At 45.0% G+C, this 16,082-nt stretch overlaps 1 protein-coding gene across 3 annotated transcripts in view; it reads left to right on the forward strand.

The window, feature by feature from the left end:
• The first annotated feature begins 3,020 nt into the window (after positions 1–3,020).
• sh3rf2 (SH3 domain containing ring finger 2) overlaps positions 3,021–16,082 on the forward strand; it is a 17,726-nt gene continuing 4,664 nt past the window's right edge. The window contains exons 1-5 of one of the 3 annotated variants that reach the window (XM_048230729.1): positions 3,021–4,168; positions 5,960–6,217; positions 7,299–7,394; positions 9,477–9,878; positions 16,054–16,082. The exon at positions 16,054–16,082 is cut by the window's right edge and continues 84 nt beyond it. In XM_048230729.1, coding sequence (XP_048086686.1) covers positions 3,818–4,168; positions 5,960–6,217; positions 7,299–7,394; positions 9,477–9,878; positions 16,054–16,082 — 1,136 coding nt within the window. In that variant the 5' untranslated portion in view covers positions 3,021–3,817. The remainder of the gene's footprint in view (positions 4,169–5,959; positions 6,218–7,298; positions 7,395–9,476; positions 9,879–16,053) is intronic. The other 2 variants (XM_048230727.1, XM_048230728.1) reach the window with 2 other exon arrangements.

Consider the following 16,082-nt stretch of genomic DNA (forward strand, 5'->3'; position numbering starts at 1 on the left):
AATTATACATTGCGCCGATATATATTTGATTTTAACAATCAACGAACACCACTAACCACTTGGTGAGTTGCAGTTTTGAAAACGAACGTTAAGGGTTGTTTTAGCATGTTTGTGCATGCCTGTTGCAGCCACTCTAAAGCAGTGAAGGCGATTCAAAACGAGTCAGAAAAGTCGAAACAGGACCAATCGTCAAAATTAAATTTCGGTGTCCACCACTCTAGTTCATCCAAAACAAACCAGAAAAGGGACTCAAAGTGCTAAATACCGGAATTTTCCTTTAATATCTGAAACAAACACATTTCAACAGCATTTACAAGGACACGAGATTTGTGTCCATAAATGTCCATTTACAAGGACATTACAAGGATATGAGATGGAGGGTAGCGATATCACAAAGGTACAATGTCCAATTATGTGCCATTATGAAGTGGAAGGTAGGAAGGCTAGTTCACATTGATCTGCCAGCTCTTAAAGCTTCCAAGTCGTTGAGATGGACACTTTTGGCAGATGATTTTACCTGAAGAAACTTTCAGTACAAGAAAAGATGTACATCTTATGCGTAGTCTATCATCATTATGTGCTGTCAGGGAATTAGCATCTCTCAGTGGGAGCTCAGCTACGGGAACTAATAGAACACTTTAACCCAATGGAACAGACTGTGAGGATGGTTCTGGAGAACTAATAGAACACTTTAACCCATAGACTGTGTATAGTCTATGCTTTAACCCAATGGAACAGAATGAGAGGATGGTTCTGGAGAACTAATAGAACACTTTAACCCAATGGAACAGAATGAAAGGATGGTTCTGGAGAACTAATATTACACTTTAACCCAATGGAACAGAATGAGAGAATGGCTCTGGAGATGGCAGAGGATAGTTTCACAAAATTACAAAATGTCAGGATAACCATGATGATGACATAGGCTAGCCTACATGCAGCTTTCACACACATGTTAAACATGTTACACTTGCTGGGGTTTTTGTCAAATCTGAACCCTCAGGTCATTGACTTCATTATTGATCTAATTAGCACGGCAGGTATGGTGTAGCCTACATTATTTGATCAGTAGGCCTACAGTATGTGTACTGTGCTCCAAGGGAACTAAACCCTTGAGACTGGTGTTCTCTTAGCACTTCACTCTATGAACTTAGCTACAGGAGCCAATGAGTTAATAAGCTAATACATGAATATTTATTTAATAAATCCACACATTCTGTCTACAGTGACAGCATGCATACATTTTGATAAAGTGCTAGGCGCTGGCAGAAATCTCTCAGCTTGTCCTCTCTGAAAACTGTGTCCGACCATGCCTGCGTGTCGAGCTGTAACACACCCAGACAGCCACGTCTTTCACATCCTTTTTCACGGCAGAGGATGATATTAAAGTTGATCAAACATTTGAGACCTAATCTCTCAGCACTAAAACCCTTCCCTTTTCAAGCTTATCTTGGCCTCATCTCCCCATGGCTATCGGCATATTACCGTCTAGACTTGGCCAACCCGCCACATTATCTCTGCGGAGGAGATGCCATTTTAATGGCAATGTTATTACTGCCTCCAATAATCAAATGGTGAATGCTACAGAGTCCATTAACATCCATTGATCTTCAACCACTGCCCTCCCTCTGACTCAGCACGCCTTCCCAAACTGCCCCTGTGCTGTTATGGCTATCATGCATGCCTCATCATACCTCATTGATCCCAAAAGTACAGAGAAGGCTTTGGAGAGATGTAGGGGAGGGTGGTGGTGATTAGTCCTTAATACAGAGCAGGGGGTGTGTGTGTGTGTGTGTGTGTGTGTGTGTGTGTGTGCGCCTGGGCTTGTTGGCAGAGGAGACACTGACACGTTTTAACCATGAGGAGCATGTGATAAATCGCTCTGTTTAAAATATGTCTTGTATTTATAGACAAATGAGCCAAAGTGCATGATTTTTTTTGTGTTTAGTGAATGTAATATGTTTCCGAAAGTCTCTCAAACACTGTTGACTTGCGAAAGAGCTGAAAAATTAATGCTTGTTTAAAAAATTCAAGTGCATGTCCTGAACTTGTGGAGAGCACAGAGTCAATGTGGATAAATAATTGAAGCCTGGGACGTTGGAGGGAGTTTGGGCTTCGGGGACATGCAAGAGTGAACTCTTCAGGCCTCAGGACGGCTGTCATGAGGAGGTGTGGGTGGGGATGGGGGGCGAAGGGGGTGGGGGTGCCTGACTGCACTATTACATGCCTCTCTACTGCCACAACTGTCTGGGTCTCAACACTATTCTTGTCATCATCATCATCGTCATCATCATCATCATCATCATCATCATCTTCATCACTATCATTACAACAGTCATCACTGCTAGCATCATCAGCGTCACCACCACCACCATAATCAATATAATAAACATGATGTGCTAAATTGAATGCATTTAACGTAATAACAATTTTCTCCTCAACAAAAAACCTCTCACACATACACACACACACACACACACCAGTGGTGGAGGCTGCTGTGCAAAGCGCCAACCTGCACATAGTTTAGGGTTCAGTGTCTTTCTCAAGGACACTTCGACAAGGTCAGGAAGGACTGGGCTAACCAGTGACTCCTCTACCTCCTGAGCCTCTGTGAAGTGATATCAATATCAGTTGGTAAAAAAAAATGTCATAACCCATGTGACATCTGTAAGACATTGTCTCTCTAAAGCATTTTGTTTTTATTTATTTAATCAGCGTGAGCGCCCCCAACCTCAACACAAATCATTGTGAGTGTGCTGGCCAATATTCACCAGAAGAGGGCAGCAAAGCTCCTTGTGACAACCGGCATTCACAACTGGCATTCAAGCAAAAACATTGCCTGTCATGATTTTTCATGATGAACCTGTAAAATGTAGTACATGAGAACTGGACAGAGATTTTTCTCATGTTCACTGCTTCAAATGATGCGTACTCAACTCAATGCCCAAAGTTAATGAGTTTTTAAAAACGATGAGCGTGAAATTAAGAGACTCATCCATTAGAATTGTGATAGGGCAGAATAATTATTTGTCCATTTATTTACACAAACATTGCGACTGCATATTCCAGAGCTGTGGGCAGAGTTCGGCTAAACCCTTTATGTACTTTTCCATTCACCTGACCTGACTGTCAGAGTTTCACTAGTGACTCGCTGAATCTGTGCAGGAGTTAACACTGGCGGCGTGTAAGATGATATGTGTCCAGTATAGTGGCGCAGTTTCCAGAGGCTTGATTTTCCTGCTCGGCCAGCCTTGCCTTTGCCTGCTGAAGTCTTTAAGCTGACAGCTATTTAGCCGATTATAGTCGAATGAGATAGTAGCGTCTTTTCGTTGGTGAACACTGACAGCGCATCACTTCAGGATGACAAACCTCGAGTGGTCCTTTTGGGCCTTCTTACAGGTAGTCTCAGACTTTTTCTCTTTTTTTCGAACAAAGCTTGTATGTTACACTGTGCCTCAATTGACATGCTGTAATGTAACAAATAAAACTACACGTACTGGATACACTGACCGCCTTGTTGCTTTAGATGTTATCTCTCTTACCTGCAGTAGGTGGTGACACCTGTTGCACCAGGTAGCTTGACAATTCTGTACGCTAATATTTACGGAAGTACATGCTTGAGCATGTTGGCTACTCCTGACATCGATTTTCGTCATGTTGAAGAAATGTATTTAACATTGAAAGCTTTTGGTGCCATAGGCCTATGTGTATTCGAAATGTAATTGACGAACGAGCGTTCCTCGCCTAAATGCTGCTTCAGGAAGTGAAATGGTCTGTATGCTTCTTTTGAGTTTGTGTGGTAGAGACAAATAATATAATGGAGGATCTGGCTTTGTTAGACTTGCTGGAATGTCCTCTTTGTCTCGAACCCCTCGACGTGACAGCCAAGGTACTGCCGTGCCAGCACACGTTCTGCAAGCCGTGTCTTCAGCGTCAAGAACAGTCATCGCGCTCGGGCTTGCGCTGCCCGGAGTGTCGGTCTCCTGTAGCGCGGGCAGTGGAGGAGCTGCCCACTAATCTGCTGTTAGTCAGACTTCTGGAGGGGTTTCAGCATGGACCACTAGGAGCAGGAACAGACAAGGGACACGTGGACTGCGTCCCACGGCAAGGGGGCCGGGACACGCAGTCACACCAATACACGCAAGAGCTGGAATCTGACAGGGTGAGTGTAAGTTCACGAGGTGTCTGTGTAAGAATAACACAGACCCGCTAATCAATTAATCTATGATTAAACTGCGTAGGCATAACCATTTAATATTTTCCTGTCATGAAATATTATACTATTCCATTCATACACTCTTTATAGTAACATAACATTGTCTATAAACCACTTGTCATAGACATTTAGCAGCCTGCCTGAGGGCACACCTGCCAAATCAGGGAAAGATAAATCTCTATATAAGCAGTAGATATATTGCTGTCTTGCCTACATGGGAAATACAACATAATTACAGAATGTACCAGTCACAAAACAATATTACAATTCTACATGTTAACAAACTCAGAGTTCCAAAGATCTGTTTTTTTAAGTTGAAAAATGGAAAACTGCACAGGCTACATTCTGGTCTCTGGATAATATTCTCCTGATCCATCAAACTTTGTTCCTATAGCAGGACAGACTCATATAGGGCGGTTCCCCTGAACGCCCGAGATGATTCACTATTTTCTGCATGAGGGATTGTTAATCATTTTCCTTTGTGGTTTTGTAAAGAGTAATATCAAGGGACAGCATCTGTCATCACAGTATTAAAATAATGACCATACTAGTCATAACATTGCTTTGACACACACACACACACACACACACACACACACACACACACACACAAGCACAAAGCACAAAAAGAGAAACTGTAGTAGGATGTTTCCTGTGTGTATTTCGGTACGTGCTTTGATCTTTGTTATGTTCCCTACTGCTCTCATCATGCCAGGGAGACGTCTCCATCCAGGATGCCCTAGTTCTGTAGCTGCACTGCCTTAGTTCTGCTCCTGGTTCAGATGAAGGCTGGTATTTGTGTGTGTGTGTGTGTGTGTGTGTGTGTGTGTTTGTGTCTGTGTGTTTTTGTGTGTGTGTGTGTGTGTGTGTCTGTGTGTGTCTTTGTGTCTGTATGTGTGTGTGTGTGTCTGTGTGTGTGTGTGTGTGTGTGTTTGTGTCTGTGTGTTTCTGTGTGTGTGTGTGTGTGTGTGTGTGTGTGTGTCTTTGTGTGTGTGTGTGTGTGTGTGTGTGTGTGTGTGTGTGTGTGTGTGTGTGTGTGTGTGTGTGTGTGTGTGTCTGTGTGTCTGTGTGTCTGTGTGTGTCTGTGTGTGTGCCCATTATGTCCAAGACTGCTGGTTAACAAAGTCGCCTGTGGTCTCATGGGTCCCGCTGTCTCCCAGGGTTTTTCATTTGGCAGTGGGGAAAGAAATCAGATATTTTGGGTTTAACCTGAGACAGGAACAGGTGCAAGAGCAAAGTGGTGGACAAATTTGAAAAGTTGACCGTGTGTTGTTCTTTTTTTAACTTTCTGTCCTATTTTGGTTAACTGAGTAGCCTACTCAGGAATGTGGCTACACTACGGCCAGAACAGGCCAGATTAGGGGCTGGTGTCACCTGCTGTCTGCCTCATTATCTGCTGGAATAATGTACAGGGCAGCCGTGGCCTACTGGTTAGCACTTCAGACTTGTAACCGGAGGGTTGCCGGTTTGTACCCCGACAAGTAGGCACGGCTGAAGTGCCCTTGAGCAAGGCACCTAACCCCTCACTGCTCACTGTGTGTTCACTGTGTGCTGAGTGTGTTTCACTAATTCACGGATTGGGATAAATTTCCCTCACGGGATCAAAAGTATATACTTTTACTTGAACTTATACTATAGGCCTACTTAGAGTATTTTGATATCACAGCATCTGTTTTCTTTGCACTCCAAAGGTAAATATTTGAAGGCCAAACTAACATCAGGCTTTCTGTGATTTCTCCCCAGGTCTACTCAAGAATCAGCAGCAGCAACCAACAACACGATAAATCTAAATCTGGAGATCGCAACATGAAACCTGGCGATGTCATGGGTGTGGGCAGAAAGGAGGATGAGAACAGGCGCTATGCCGATGTTAAGGCGGGCGGTGGCCTTCCGCTTGATAACAACATGCAGCAGCAGTTGCCCCTATGCACAGCCCTGTGTGACTTTGGCGTGACAGACCTGGACCCACGGGACTTCAAAGATTGCTTGACCTTCCTCAAGGTAAGTGTTGTTTGGTGTCAGCAGTAGAAGCTGGTTGCCAGGCAACCCAATACATTGACAGTCCAGATGCATTTATTATATCCACTTACTAAAGGTGTGGTTGAATTTATTTGACCTTTCTGTCAGGAAACTACGATCTGTCAGGAAACTATGTTGAGGTTAATTACCCAATTCACCAGCAACGTTTTATTTACCCCAGCAGTTGACCTTAGCGTGATGATAATCAGCCTTCGATTGTGGTCATTTAATTGCACAAAACGGATTTTCATAACAAAATGCTAACAGAATAAACTGTTATTTTGACAACATGGCATTTTGACTCTCTTTGTCATGATAGTGACACAGAAACTTTTCATTCTGAAGGCACTGACATGTTGTTTGGCAAAATGTTTGCTTTTGAGACATAAACTAAGCATTTTGAGCAAGTTACATGCTTGTGTAAGTAAAGCACTGTGTGCTGTTTGTGCACTTATTGAAATGCACCAAAGCGACTGAGATAAAAAAAAAAAGTAATTGGATTTTGACCTACACTAATCCAGCATGTTTACCACATTGAATACTTTGTTTTGATTTATTTGATCAGACAATTACTAAAGCCATGTTGTGAGCCGATTGAGAATATTTCATTATTGGGTTCATTGGTCTAGCCATGCTTATAGCATTTTTGAATAGTGCTAAACATGCATTTGCTATGGAATTCAGCTTGGCTCGTGAAATATAAAAATAGTTTTCTGCATAGCAACAAATCCTTTATGAATTAGGTCTTTTGGGTTGTCTGTCCACACAAATGATTTCTAATTAGACTGGTTTAAGCTCTTTGTGACCAAAATCTTTGACCTTGAAGAACTACAGCTGGTCTTAGCCTGAGGGTATCAAAAAACGCTTCATAATACATTGATATCTGAACAACCTTTGCCAAGGAATAATACGGTTCAGCATTTTACTAACAACATAACCTCAGTTTGAAGGATTTATTGACATTTTCTAGATTATTTTCTCCAAGCACATTACTTAAGTAAATTTCCCCCCACTCTGACTTGTCGATGTGTCTGTATTTGTTTGTGTTTGTTTCCTTTTTTAGGGAGATGTCATTACGGTCATTCAACGAGTGGATGACAACTGGGTCGAAGGGCACTTAGAGGATAAAGTTGGGATATTTCCTCTGCAGTTCACAGAGGTTTGAGTTTTGCTTTGTCTTTCTTTCTTTCTTTCTTTCTTTCTTTCTCACACAGAGTGAGGCCGAGGTCATTTATGAGCAAGCCTGTTGGTATTCTGCAGCAGTAGCATACTATGTTGTGTTTTGTGACAGAGCCTGCTTTCATTGTGAATTCCACTGTTTGTTTGTTTGTTTGTTTGTTTGTTTGCCGTTCTTGTGCTTGTTGACGCTCAGGCATGGCGCCTCTGTGGTGAATTCCACTGTTTGTTTGTTTGTTGTTCTTGTGCTTGTTGACGCTCAGGCATGGCGCCTCTGGTGAATTTCACACGGCACTGATAAGGCAGAAGATGCAAACTTCTCGCCTCTCGTCATGTCGCTGTGGTCGTCATTCTTAACACTCGCTTAGGCAGCGCCACAGGGAAAGCTTACGAAATTAGACTCAGATGACTGACATCTGCACCCTTGCCTGCCACTGTGGCGCAGAGTAAAGCTGTGTGCACGTGCATGAGGCCACTGTAGTACCAAGTAAGGGTGTGCACGAGGCCACTGTACCAAGTAAGGGTGTGCACGAGGCCACTGTACCAAGTAAGGGTGTGCACGAGGCCACTGTAGTACCAAGTAAGGGTGTGCACGAGGCCACTGTACCAAGTAAAGGTGTGCACGAGGCCACTGTAGTACCAAGTAAGGGTGTGCACGAGGCCACTGTAGTGCCAAGTAAGGGTGTGCACGAGGCCACTGTACCAAGTAAGGGTGTGCACGAGGCCACTGTAGCCCAGAGTAAGGGTGTGCACGAGGCCACTGTAGTGCCAAGTAAGGGTGTGCACGAGGCCACTGTAGTACCAAGTAAGGGTGTGCACGAGGCCACTGTAGTGCCAAGTAAGGGTGTGCACGAGGCCACTGTACCAAGTAAGGGTGTGCACGAGGCCACTGTAGCCCAGAGTAAGGGCTGTGTGCACGGAGCCACGTGCGCGCCAGGAGAGAACTGTTGATTCTTGTTCCGCTTCTGGATTCCCATCTGGTGTTTGTCAGATAAAAGAGTGCTTCTTGTTCTCAGACCACTCTCTCTCTCTCTCTCTCTCTCTGACTTTTCTCACATAAATCTCCATTGCTGATGGGACCCTGGCATGTATGTGGTCATATGTGGGGTTATGCAATGGTGTGGATGGGTGGGTGGGTTAGTTTTTTAAGGTGTTTTTGATCCAGTCCATACAATGGTTCAATAAAAGGGGTTTTAAATGTCTCTTTCTGATTTTCTCTTTCTCTCTCTCTATCTCTCTCTGACTCACTCTCTCTTTCTCTCTCTCTCTCTCTCTCTCTCTCTCTCTCTCTCTCTCTCTCTCTCTCTGACTCAAAGTCTTAGTCTCTATCCATATCTCTTTCATCCTCATCCTTCTCAGAGTCTTTTTTCTCTTCTCTCTTGAGTGCTTTCTCACTATCTGTCTTTATTTCATCCATCTCTGTCTTTTTTTGCCTCTCTTTTTTCTGCTTCCTCTCTCTCTCACTCCCTTGTTTTTCTCTTTCTCTCCATCTCTCTCTCTCTCTCTCTCTCTCTCTTTTCTCTCTGTACAGGCTTCATCGAGCCTGCCATCTCAATACTGGGCAGCCAGGCGTAAAGGCACAGTAATGCTGTCTTTGCTTTAGTGCCACAACAGCCTCGCATCACTGTAGGGGAAGAGAGAGAGAGAGAGAGAGCATCAATCCCTGCCTGCCTGCCTGCCTGCCCGACTGCTTTCTCTCTCCCAGGCACCACCAGTGCGTGGCTCTGTCTGTGAGCTGCGTAGCAACCAGCTGGGCTCACCGCTTATTTAGCAGCGAACCGACACAGCTAAAGGGCTAAGGGTGTGTGGCACAGACATACATTCAGACAGACAGACAGACAGATGATTGGTGCCAGGGAGAGAAAGGGTAGGGGGTGGGGAGACTTTGGGCTCCATCAGGTAGCAGATAATGGCCTCAGGAGAGGTGTGATGAGCATGTGTGTGTGTGTGTGTGCCTGCTGCCGACCGCGTCGTGACCGCTAGGTGTGCTTTATATGACGTCTTAAAATATCTCTTTTCATCTTCCTGTTCTTCTTTTTTTTCCTCTTGGCTTTTTGCTATGCAGCTCAACTCCGTGGCGAGCCGGCTCCTGGAGAGGCGGAGGGAGCAGGAATACTCGTCGGCGGACTCGTGGGCTCAGATTGGGCGGAGGAAAAGCGGTGGCGGTGACAGGCCCGGGCACGAACGTGGAGCGACAACCAGCGCGTCCGTCCAACGCCACGCCTCGCTGTTGGCTCAGCGCAGAGCGTCTGCTGCGGGGCCCTCCCGTGCCACCCTCCTCAACAGCCTGAACCGGCCCTCAGCGGGCACCGGCGCTGCCGCCTACGCCCAGCAGCCGTTGGCCCCTAAAACGGGCCCTGCCCCCGCCGCGGCCGCCACCCTCGTCTCGGCACCTGCCAAGCTGCACAGGGCGGTCCACGGGTCCAAACACCGCCGCTCCAGCAGCCTTCACAGAGGCCAGCGTCAGGTAAGATGGCTGTTCTGGAAGGGGTGTGTCTCCAGATACTGCCTCTGAAAGTGAATGTTCGCTTTGGTGTACGTGTGTGAATGCATCCACACCCTACAAAAAATTTACTTTTGTGCGTGTGTGTGTGTGTGTGTGTGTGTGAATTCATGCATGTGTGTGTGTTTGTAGTAGCTGGCAAAAGGTGTATAAGTAGGTGTTTATAAACAGCTGCTCAGTAATTTCCGCCAGGTTGTTTTGCTGAATCGTTTGTCGCGTTGCCCTCGCAGTTAGCGCCCACGATGTCCATTAGCTCTGCTGCCTCTGACTCGTGCCTCCTGGGAGGAATGAAAGGGTCTGATGCTTATTTGCATTATGTCAAAAGACAAAGCGTCTCGGCGGAGGAGTCGATGACTCACAGGCAAAACCTGTTGGGCTGTTTGCTGAAACACCCGAGTGGGAAGCATGCTCTGTTGCTCCCTCACAGCAACACAGAGGAGGGACTCCGAAGTCTTTTTTTTTGGGGGGGGGGTGGGAGGGACTGGTGCTCGTGATGTACGTGGCTGGCCACTATTAGGGTGATTTAATAGTGCCTCAGAAGAATGCAGGACTTGGGGATGGGGTGCTGGACATAATAGGGGACTTAAAGGGGATCAGAATCGGAAAGCGGACACAAACAGGACAGGACAGTGCAGTGTCCTCGTTATCTAGCCAGGTAGGAGAGGTGCATTGTTTTTTTTCAGGGGGGACATGGGGCTCGTGAAAGAGTGTGAGACAAATGTCTGGGATAGCTTACGTGCAGTGTTTGTGTCTGACCAGAGGATGTGTGTTGGATTATTAACATGGAAAGAGCACGCTGAATGTTGCTGTTTTGGAGATATCTGTTGCAACACAGAGCCTCTCCATCTTAACAACATTCAGGACACATACTCTAGTCAGAAGCAAAGGTGTGTCTGTGACTAACCAATGGTCATCACATTTTAATGCCTCTGCTGTTAGTTGTAGTGTTATGTGTCTGTTTGGGATAAATGCTGGTTTTCTCTTTCATATCTGCCCCTTTTAATGGTGCGTAGATGTACTTGTTGGAGAGCCCTGTTGGACAGCACATAGTGAGTCACATAAGGGAGTTACATAACACACTCTCTCTTATCTTGTTGAAAGGCTCATTCTTCTTGGCTGAGCACTGACTTTCTCCCTCTCTCCTCCCTGCTTTCCCTCTCTCTTTGCCTTCTCTTCGCCCCTCTTCCCTTTTGCCTCTCTCTCTCTCTCTCTCTCTCTTTTCTTCCCCCTCTCCCTCTTCCCTTTTGCCTCTCTCTCTCTCTCTCTTTTCTTCCCCCTCTCCCTCTTCCCTTTTGCCTCTCTCTCTCTCTCCCTCTTTCCTTTTGCCTCTCTCTCTCTCTCTCTCTCTCTCTCTTTTTCTTCCCCTCTCCCTCTTTCCTTTTGCCTCTCTCTCTCTCTCTCTCTCTCTCTTCTCTCTCTCTCTCTCTCGCTCTTTTCTTCCCCCTCTCCCTCTTTTTTTCTTTTCTGTTGCACATCAGCTAGCTGTTCCATTAATAGAAGGCAAAGAGCTTCTTGTGTTTCTTCACTTAAGAAAAGAGATGTTCTTTCTCTCTCCCTACCCCCTCCCTCTCTCTCTCTCTCTCTCTGAGTCTGACTTCCCTGGAAGGCAATTAGCATGTCAGCTACAGAGGTTTAAGTTCTGCAAGTATCCTATTATCTATCTATCTATCTATCTATCTATCTATCTATCTATCTATCTATCTGGCTTTGAAATCAGATTATTGCCCGCACTGGTGGTGTTTTTGACCATTCTGATGCCCTATAGGTGAGATCAACCAAACCACAAAACGAGGCCTATTTACTATTTAAAAAAACTTTGGTGTGATTAATAATGTGTCATCACCAAAGAATTCGTTTCATACAAAGTTTATAATAATTCATAAAGTATAACAACATATTTTAAAACTTGAAAGCCCTAATTCATTTGAGTAAATAAATACAGTACCCCAGGCCTATATGTTAAGTGGCAGTTGCTAGGTACACAATAGTCCATGCAAATATGAAAAAGAAGACACCGAGGGACGAAAAGACACAAACACATTCAGGTGAAATACAAGAGTGCTACCAATGGATGCCGCAGCTCTTATAGGTTCAAATGGAACTATGGTCTTCCCCCTTGCTGTAAAGCTCAGCTTTCTGCAGCCTCTGAAAAACAATTTCGAAATCGCATTCACCCCGCAAATACTTCTGTGAATGTTTAACACGTTTATTTTGACAGCACCCCCAAATGCATAAACTTTTGAGGGGTGCCCAAATGAGTCTCCCCTGCAGGTGGCGCCCTAGGACACCACCTAGGTTGCCAAGAAACGCACCTGGGCCTCCCCTCCTTGGTAGGGAAGAAGAGGATGTTGTGATCATGTCCGTCCATCCCTCTGTGTGTGTGTGTGTGTGTGTGTGTGTGTGTGTGTCCACTTACATGATTTAAAAATTAAATTAAATTACAGTTACAGGTTACAGGTCCGGAGTGCTAACCAGTGGGCCACGGCTGCCCCGTGTGTGTGTCTGTGTGTCTGTGTGTGTCCACTCACATGATTTAAACATTTATTCTCTTCAATTTTTTATACAAGGCAGAGGGCCATCATATACCAGACCCGAATGCAGATACTGGAATTTGGTTCATATTGCGAGACCGAGGCAAGGGTCTGCAGGGTCATCTGAACCAGGGGGGAGGGTCTACAGGGTCACCTGACCCAGGGGGGAGGGTCTACAGGGTCACCTGACCCAGGGGGAAGGGTCTGCAGGGTCATATTGCGAGACTGGGGCAGCAGGGTCACCTGACAGCTTTTTTCATTTTTAGGGCGGCTTTGCACTGGGATAGCAGTGAATGTTCAGGCACGGCACGGCTATGTCATATGTAGCAGGTGTCTGACGGTGAGACTTTAGGCCAGGTGGGCTTGCGCTGCATTCGCCAGAAACAGTTACTCTCACTGACGACAGGAGAATAACACTCTCCTCGAGCAACGACAAAAGGAGAATAACACTCTCCCCTCACTGACAACAGGAAAATAACACTCTCCTGGAGCAGCGACAATGGCAGAGTTCAGTGAAAAGGCTAACTTGATGGTGTTAATGTGAGTGCACTACATGTGGGGATAGCACTGTTAGGCCCCAGCTTTCCATTTGACATCTTTTGACTGCGAAGTGATCTCCGTAAGACAGGGAGGCCAATTTAAAGTTTTCTTCAAGTTCCTGTTACGTAAAACCCCTCACAGCACGTCACCCTACAAGATATCTTCTGACACATCTTTTGAATCTTGCATACAGTATAAAGCAATTACACAGTTGAAGAAACAAATATTATCCCCACACTGCCACACACACCTTCATATGTGCACACATACACACCCGGACACACACACACACACACACACACACACGCACATGCACACGCACACACACCACACGCACATACACACACACCACACACACACACACCACACGCACAAACACACATTCACACAACACTGGCCTCTTATATTCAAGATAAGAAGTGCGTTTTTAGTTATTTACTTCAGGTTGAGAGCGTTTTTAAACAGGGCACTCTGTGATGACACACACTGAAATAACGGGGTCATGCTGAGCAGCACAGGCCTCATTGGGACTCCACTCCCCGGCCTCCTCCTTCAGCCACGGAACCCCGCTGACCTGAGTCCAGAGATGCCCTGAACTGGGACAGAGAAAGATGCCGACCACAGTGGCGTTCAGTGCAGACACTACTGTACATTGAGTTGCCTTGTGTACAAAAGAAAATGAAATAGAATAAAATAATAGAAATAAAACTTCCATGCCTTGCCTTGCCTTACGGTGCGTTTGTTTCGACTGCTGGCCCGTGGGGTAATGGGCATCTGGTATTAGTGGCAGTTTGCGTGGCATATCAGGTGTTGGCGGCTCAGAGATTGCTTCTCAGCCTTGAATGAAACACCTCTGGCATTAGCAAGGCTCCCCCATTACCAGTGGCGTGACTTCCCCTGATAAGTTTAGCACTTGCCACGGTGTAATTATCAGTCACAACCGGTGATAAGATTTGAGGCGCACACAGAGAGAAAGAGAGAGACAGAGAGAGAGAGAGAGAGAAAGAGAAACGGAAAGGGATGAGGAGAGAGAGAGCGAAGGAGAAGAAAGAGCCCTTGTGAGTCACGCAGGACTTTAGCGGTGTAATTATACAGTACATCATTATCCCACATCGTCTTCACAGTTTGGAACCACACCTCAGGGCTGATCACACAGTGTGTGGGGTGTGTGTAGGGTGTGTGTGTGTGTGTGTGTGTGGGGGGGGGGGTTGTTTGGTGTGGGAGCCTGCCAAAAATGCTTAACTCTGGGTTACATAAGGGAGGGGAGAGGGATAGAGTGAGAAACGAGAGAGAGAGAGAGAAGAGGGGAGGGGGTGAGATGGGGATGAATAAGACAAAGAAAGAGAGAGGGATAAAAACAGAAAGGACGAAGAGAGAGAGGGAGTCAGGAATAAAGGGGAGGATGGAGAGAGGGACAGAGCAAATGGGTAGTGGAATGTCTGGAAAAATGTGCCTTATCAGAAAGGGTGACTATTAAACTGAACTAATAAAGCAAACTAATGGGAGTGCATTTGCTGCTAGTACAAGTTGGGGGAAATGCTAAATAAAGGACTTGCCTTATTCACCTAATGACCAGTATTTGCACTCTGTATAAAACTGTAATTGTTTTATGTGTTATCTATATAATCTAGATTCAGTAGTGTGTCTGTAAATGTGCCTCCCCATGTTTCTTAGCCCTGGAATACCTAACGTACACACAGGGACAGAGTGAACAAACAGCATCTAAGGTGCTCATGTTAACCACATGAATTCCAATACAAATTTTCAAGTTTTTGCCTGAAATTGCACTGTGCCTATTTATGCGCCTGCTTCAGAGCGTATTGTTCCCACCTCTTTTGGGGCCTACCATCAAATGTTTGACCTCTATAGAAAGCTGAGAACCTGTAGTTTTCGTATGAAACAGTCAAAATAACTGTGTGATGTACTGACACGGAGTTACAGAGGCTAGAATATAGTTTTTTCTTTCTGCCGGATTTCAAGCATCTGAACTGACCACATTTCAGCCCTCTAGGTCACTTAATATCACTTAGAAACACAACTGAGCCCTAGCACCAGGTCTTGTGAAGCTGTGTGCAAAAGAAGATCAATATAGAATGACAATATGAGTGCTTTAGACCATTATTTGCCAAGGTATGGTCATGGGTTTTGTAAAATGCCTATGGAAACTCCCCATAGGACTTTTGGTTATCCAAAATGCATACTGACAATCAAATGCTTACTGCACATGAACCCCTATGTGTAGAAGCATAATCCTGGTCTCAAATGAAAGCTAACACTTTGAGGTTTCTTGTGGACTATTTAGATTGTATGTCAGGTGTTCTGATATAGACTGACTACACAAAATATGAAATAATTACATAAAAGTCTCAATGTAGTGTTCAATGTAGTGTTCAAGGTTCAATGAGTGTGTATAAGATAGACTATACATCTGTACAACTGATATTGGATAATACAACATGAAGATTCAATTTCTATGGATTCTTGTGAATATTTCAGTACCCAATATGTTGCATCTTTGTGCTGCAGCTACACTGCAGCCAGAGGTCAAAAGCGGAGGAGGGGGAGGGGGGCATTTTGGATCCAATTTAATTGAGACATAATAAGATTCATCTGAGAATGTAAAGCACTACACAGATTGTACATGAAAAGTTGTCATTTTTGGATTCCCAAGAATCAAAGCTTTCAAATGGTGTTTAACATTACTATGCTACATAGCAATATGGTGCATACAACATACAATTGATTTAGAATGTTTGGGGGTGTAAGAATAAGACGTGTTCATTTTAAAGAGATGTAGTAATCATAAGTAACAATCACATGACACATGTAATAATCTACAATACTCTTAGCCTTGCTCTGCCTGACTGTTCAGATTCCACCAGGCTTCTACACCCTAGCAAAGCAAGCAAAAAAAAAAACCCAGTTAGAAAATCATCTTGCTCTTTTTTTGGTTAGAGGTGGGTTGGGGCTCAGTGTGTGTATTAATGCTCCTGTCCTCCGTTTGGCCTGTGGAGTTGGGGGCTGTGTGTGTGTGTGTGTGTGTGTAATGCTTTTCTGCTTCATCTCAGACTGACAGGAAGATGAACACTCCCTCGAC

This window comes from Alosa alosa, chromosome 21 (assembly GCF_017589495.1).
Source record: "Alosa alosa isolate M-15738 ecotype Scorff River chromosome 21, AALO_Geno_1.1, whole genome shotgun sequence".
NCBI lineage: Eukaryota > Metazoa > Chordata > Actinopteri > Clupeiformes > Clupeidae > Alosa > Alosa alosa.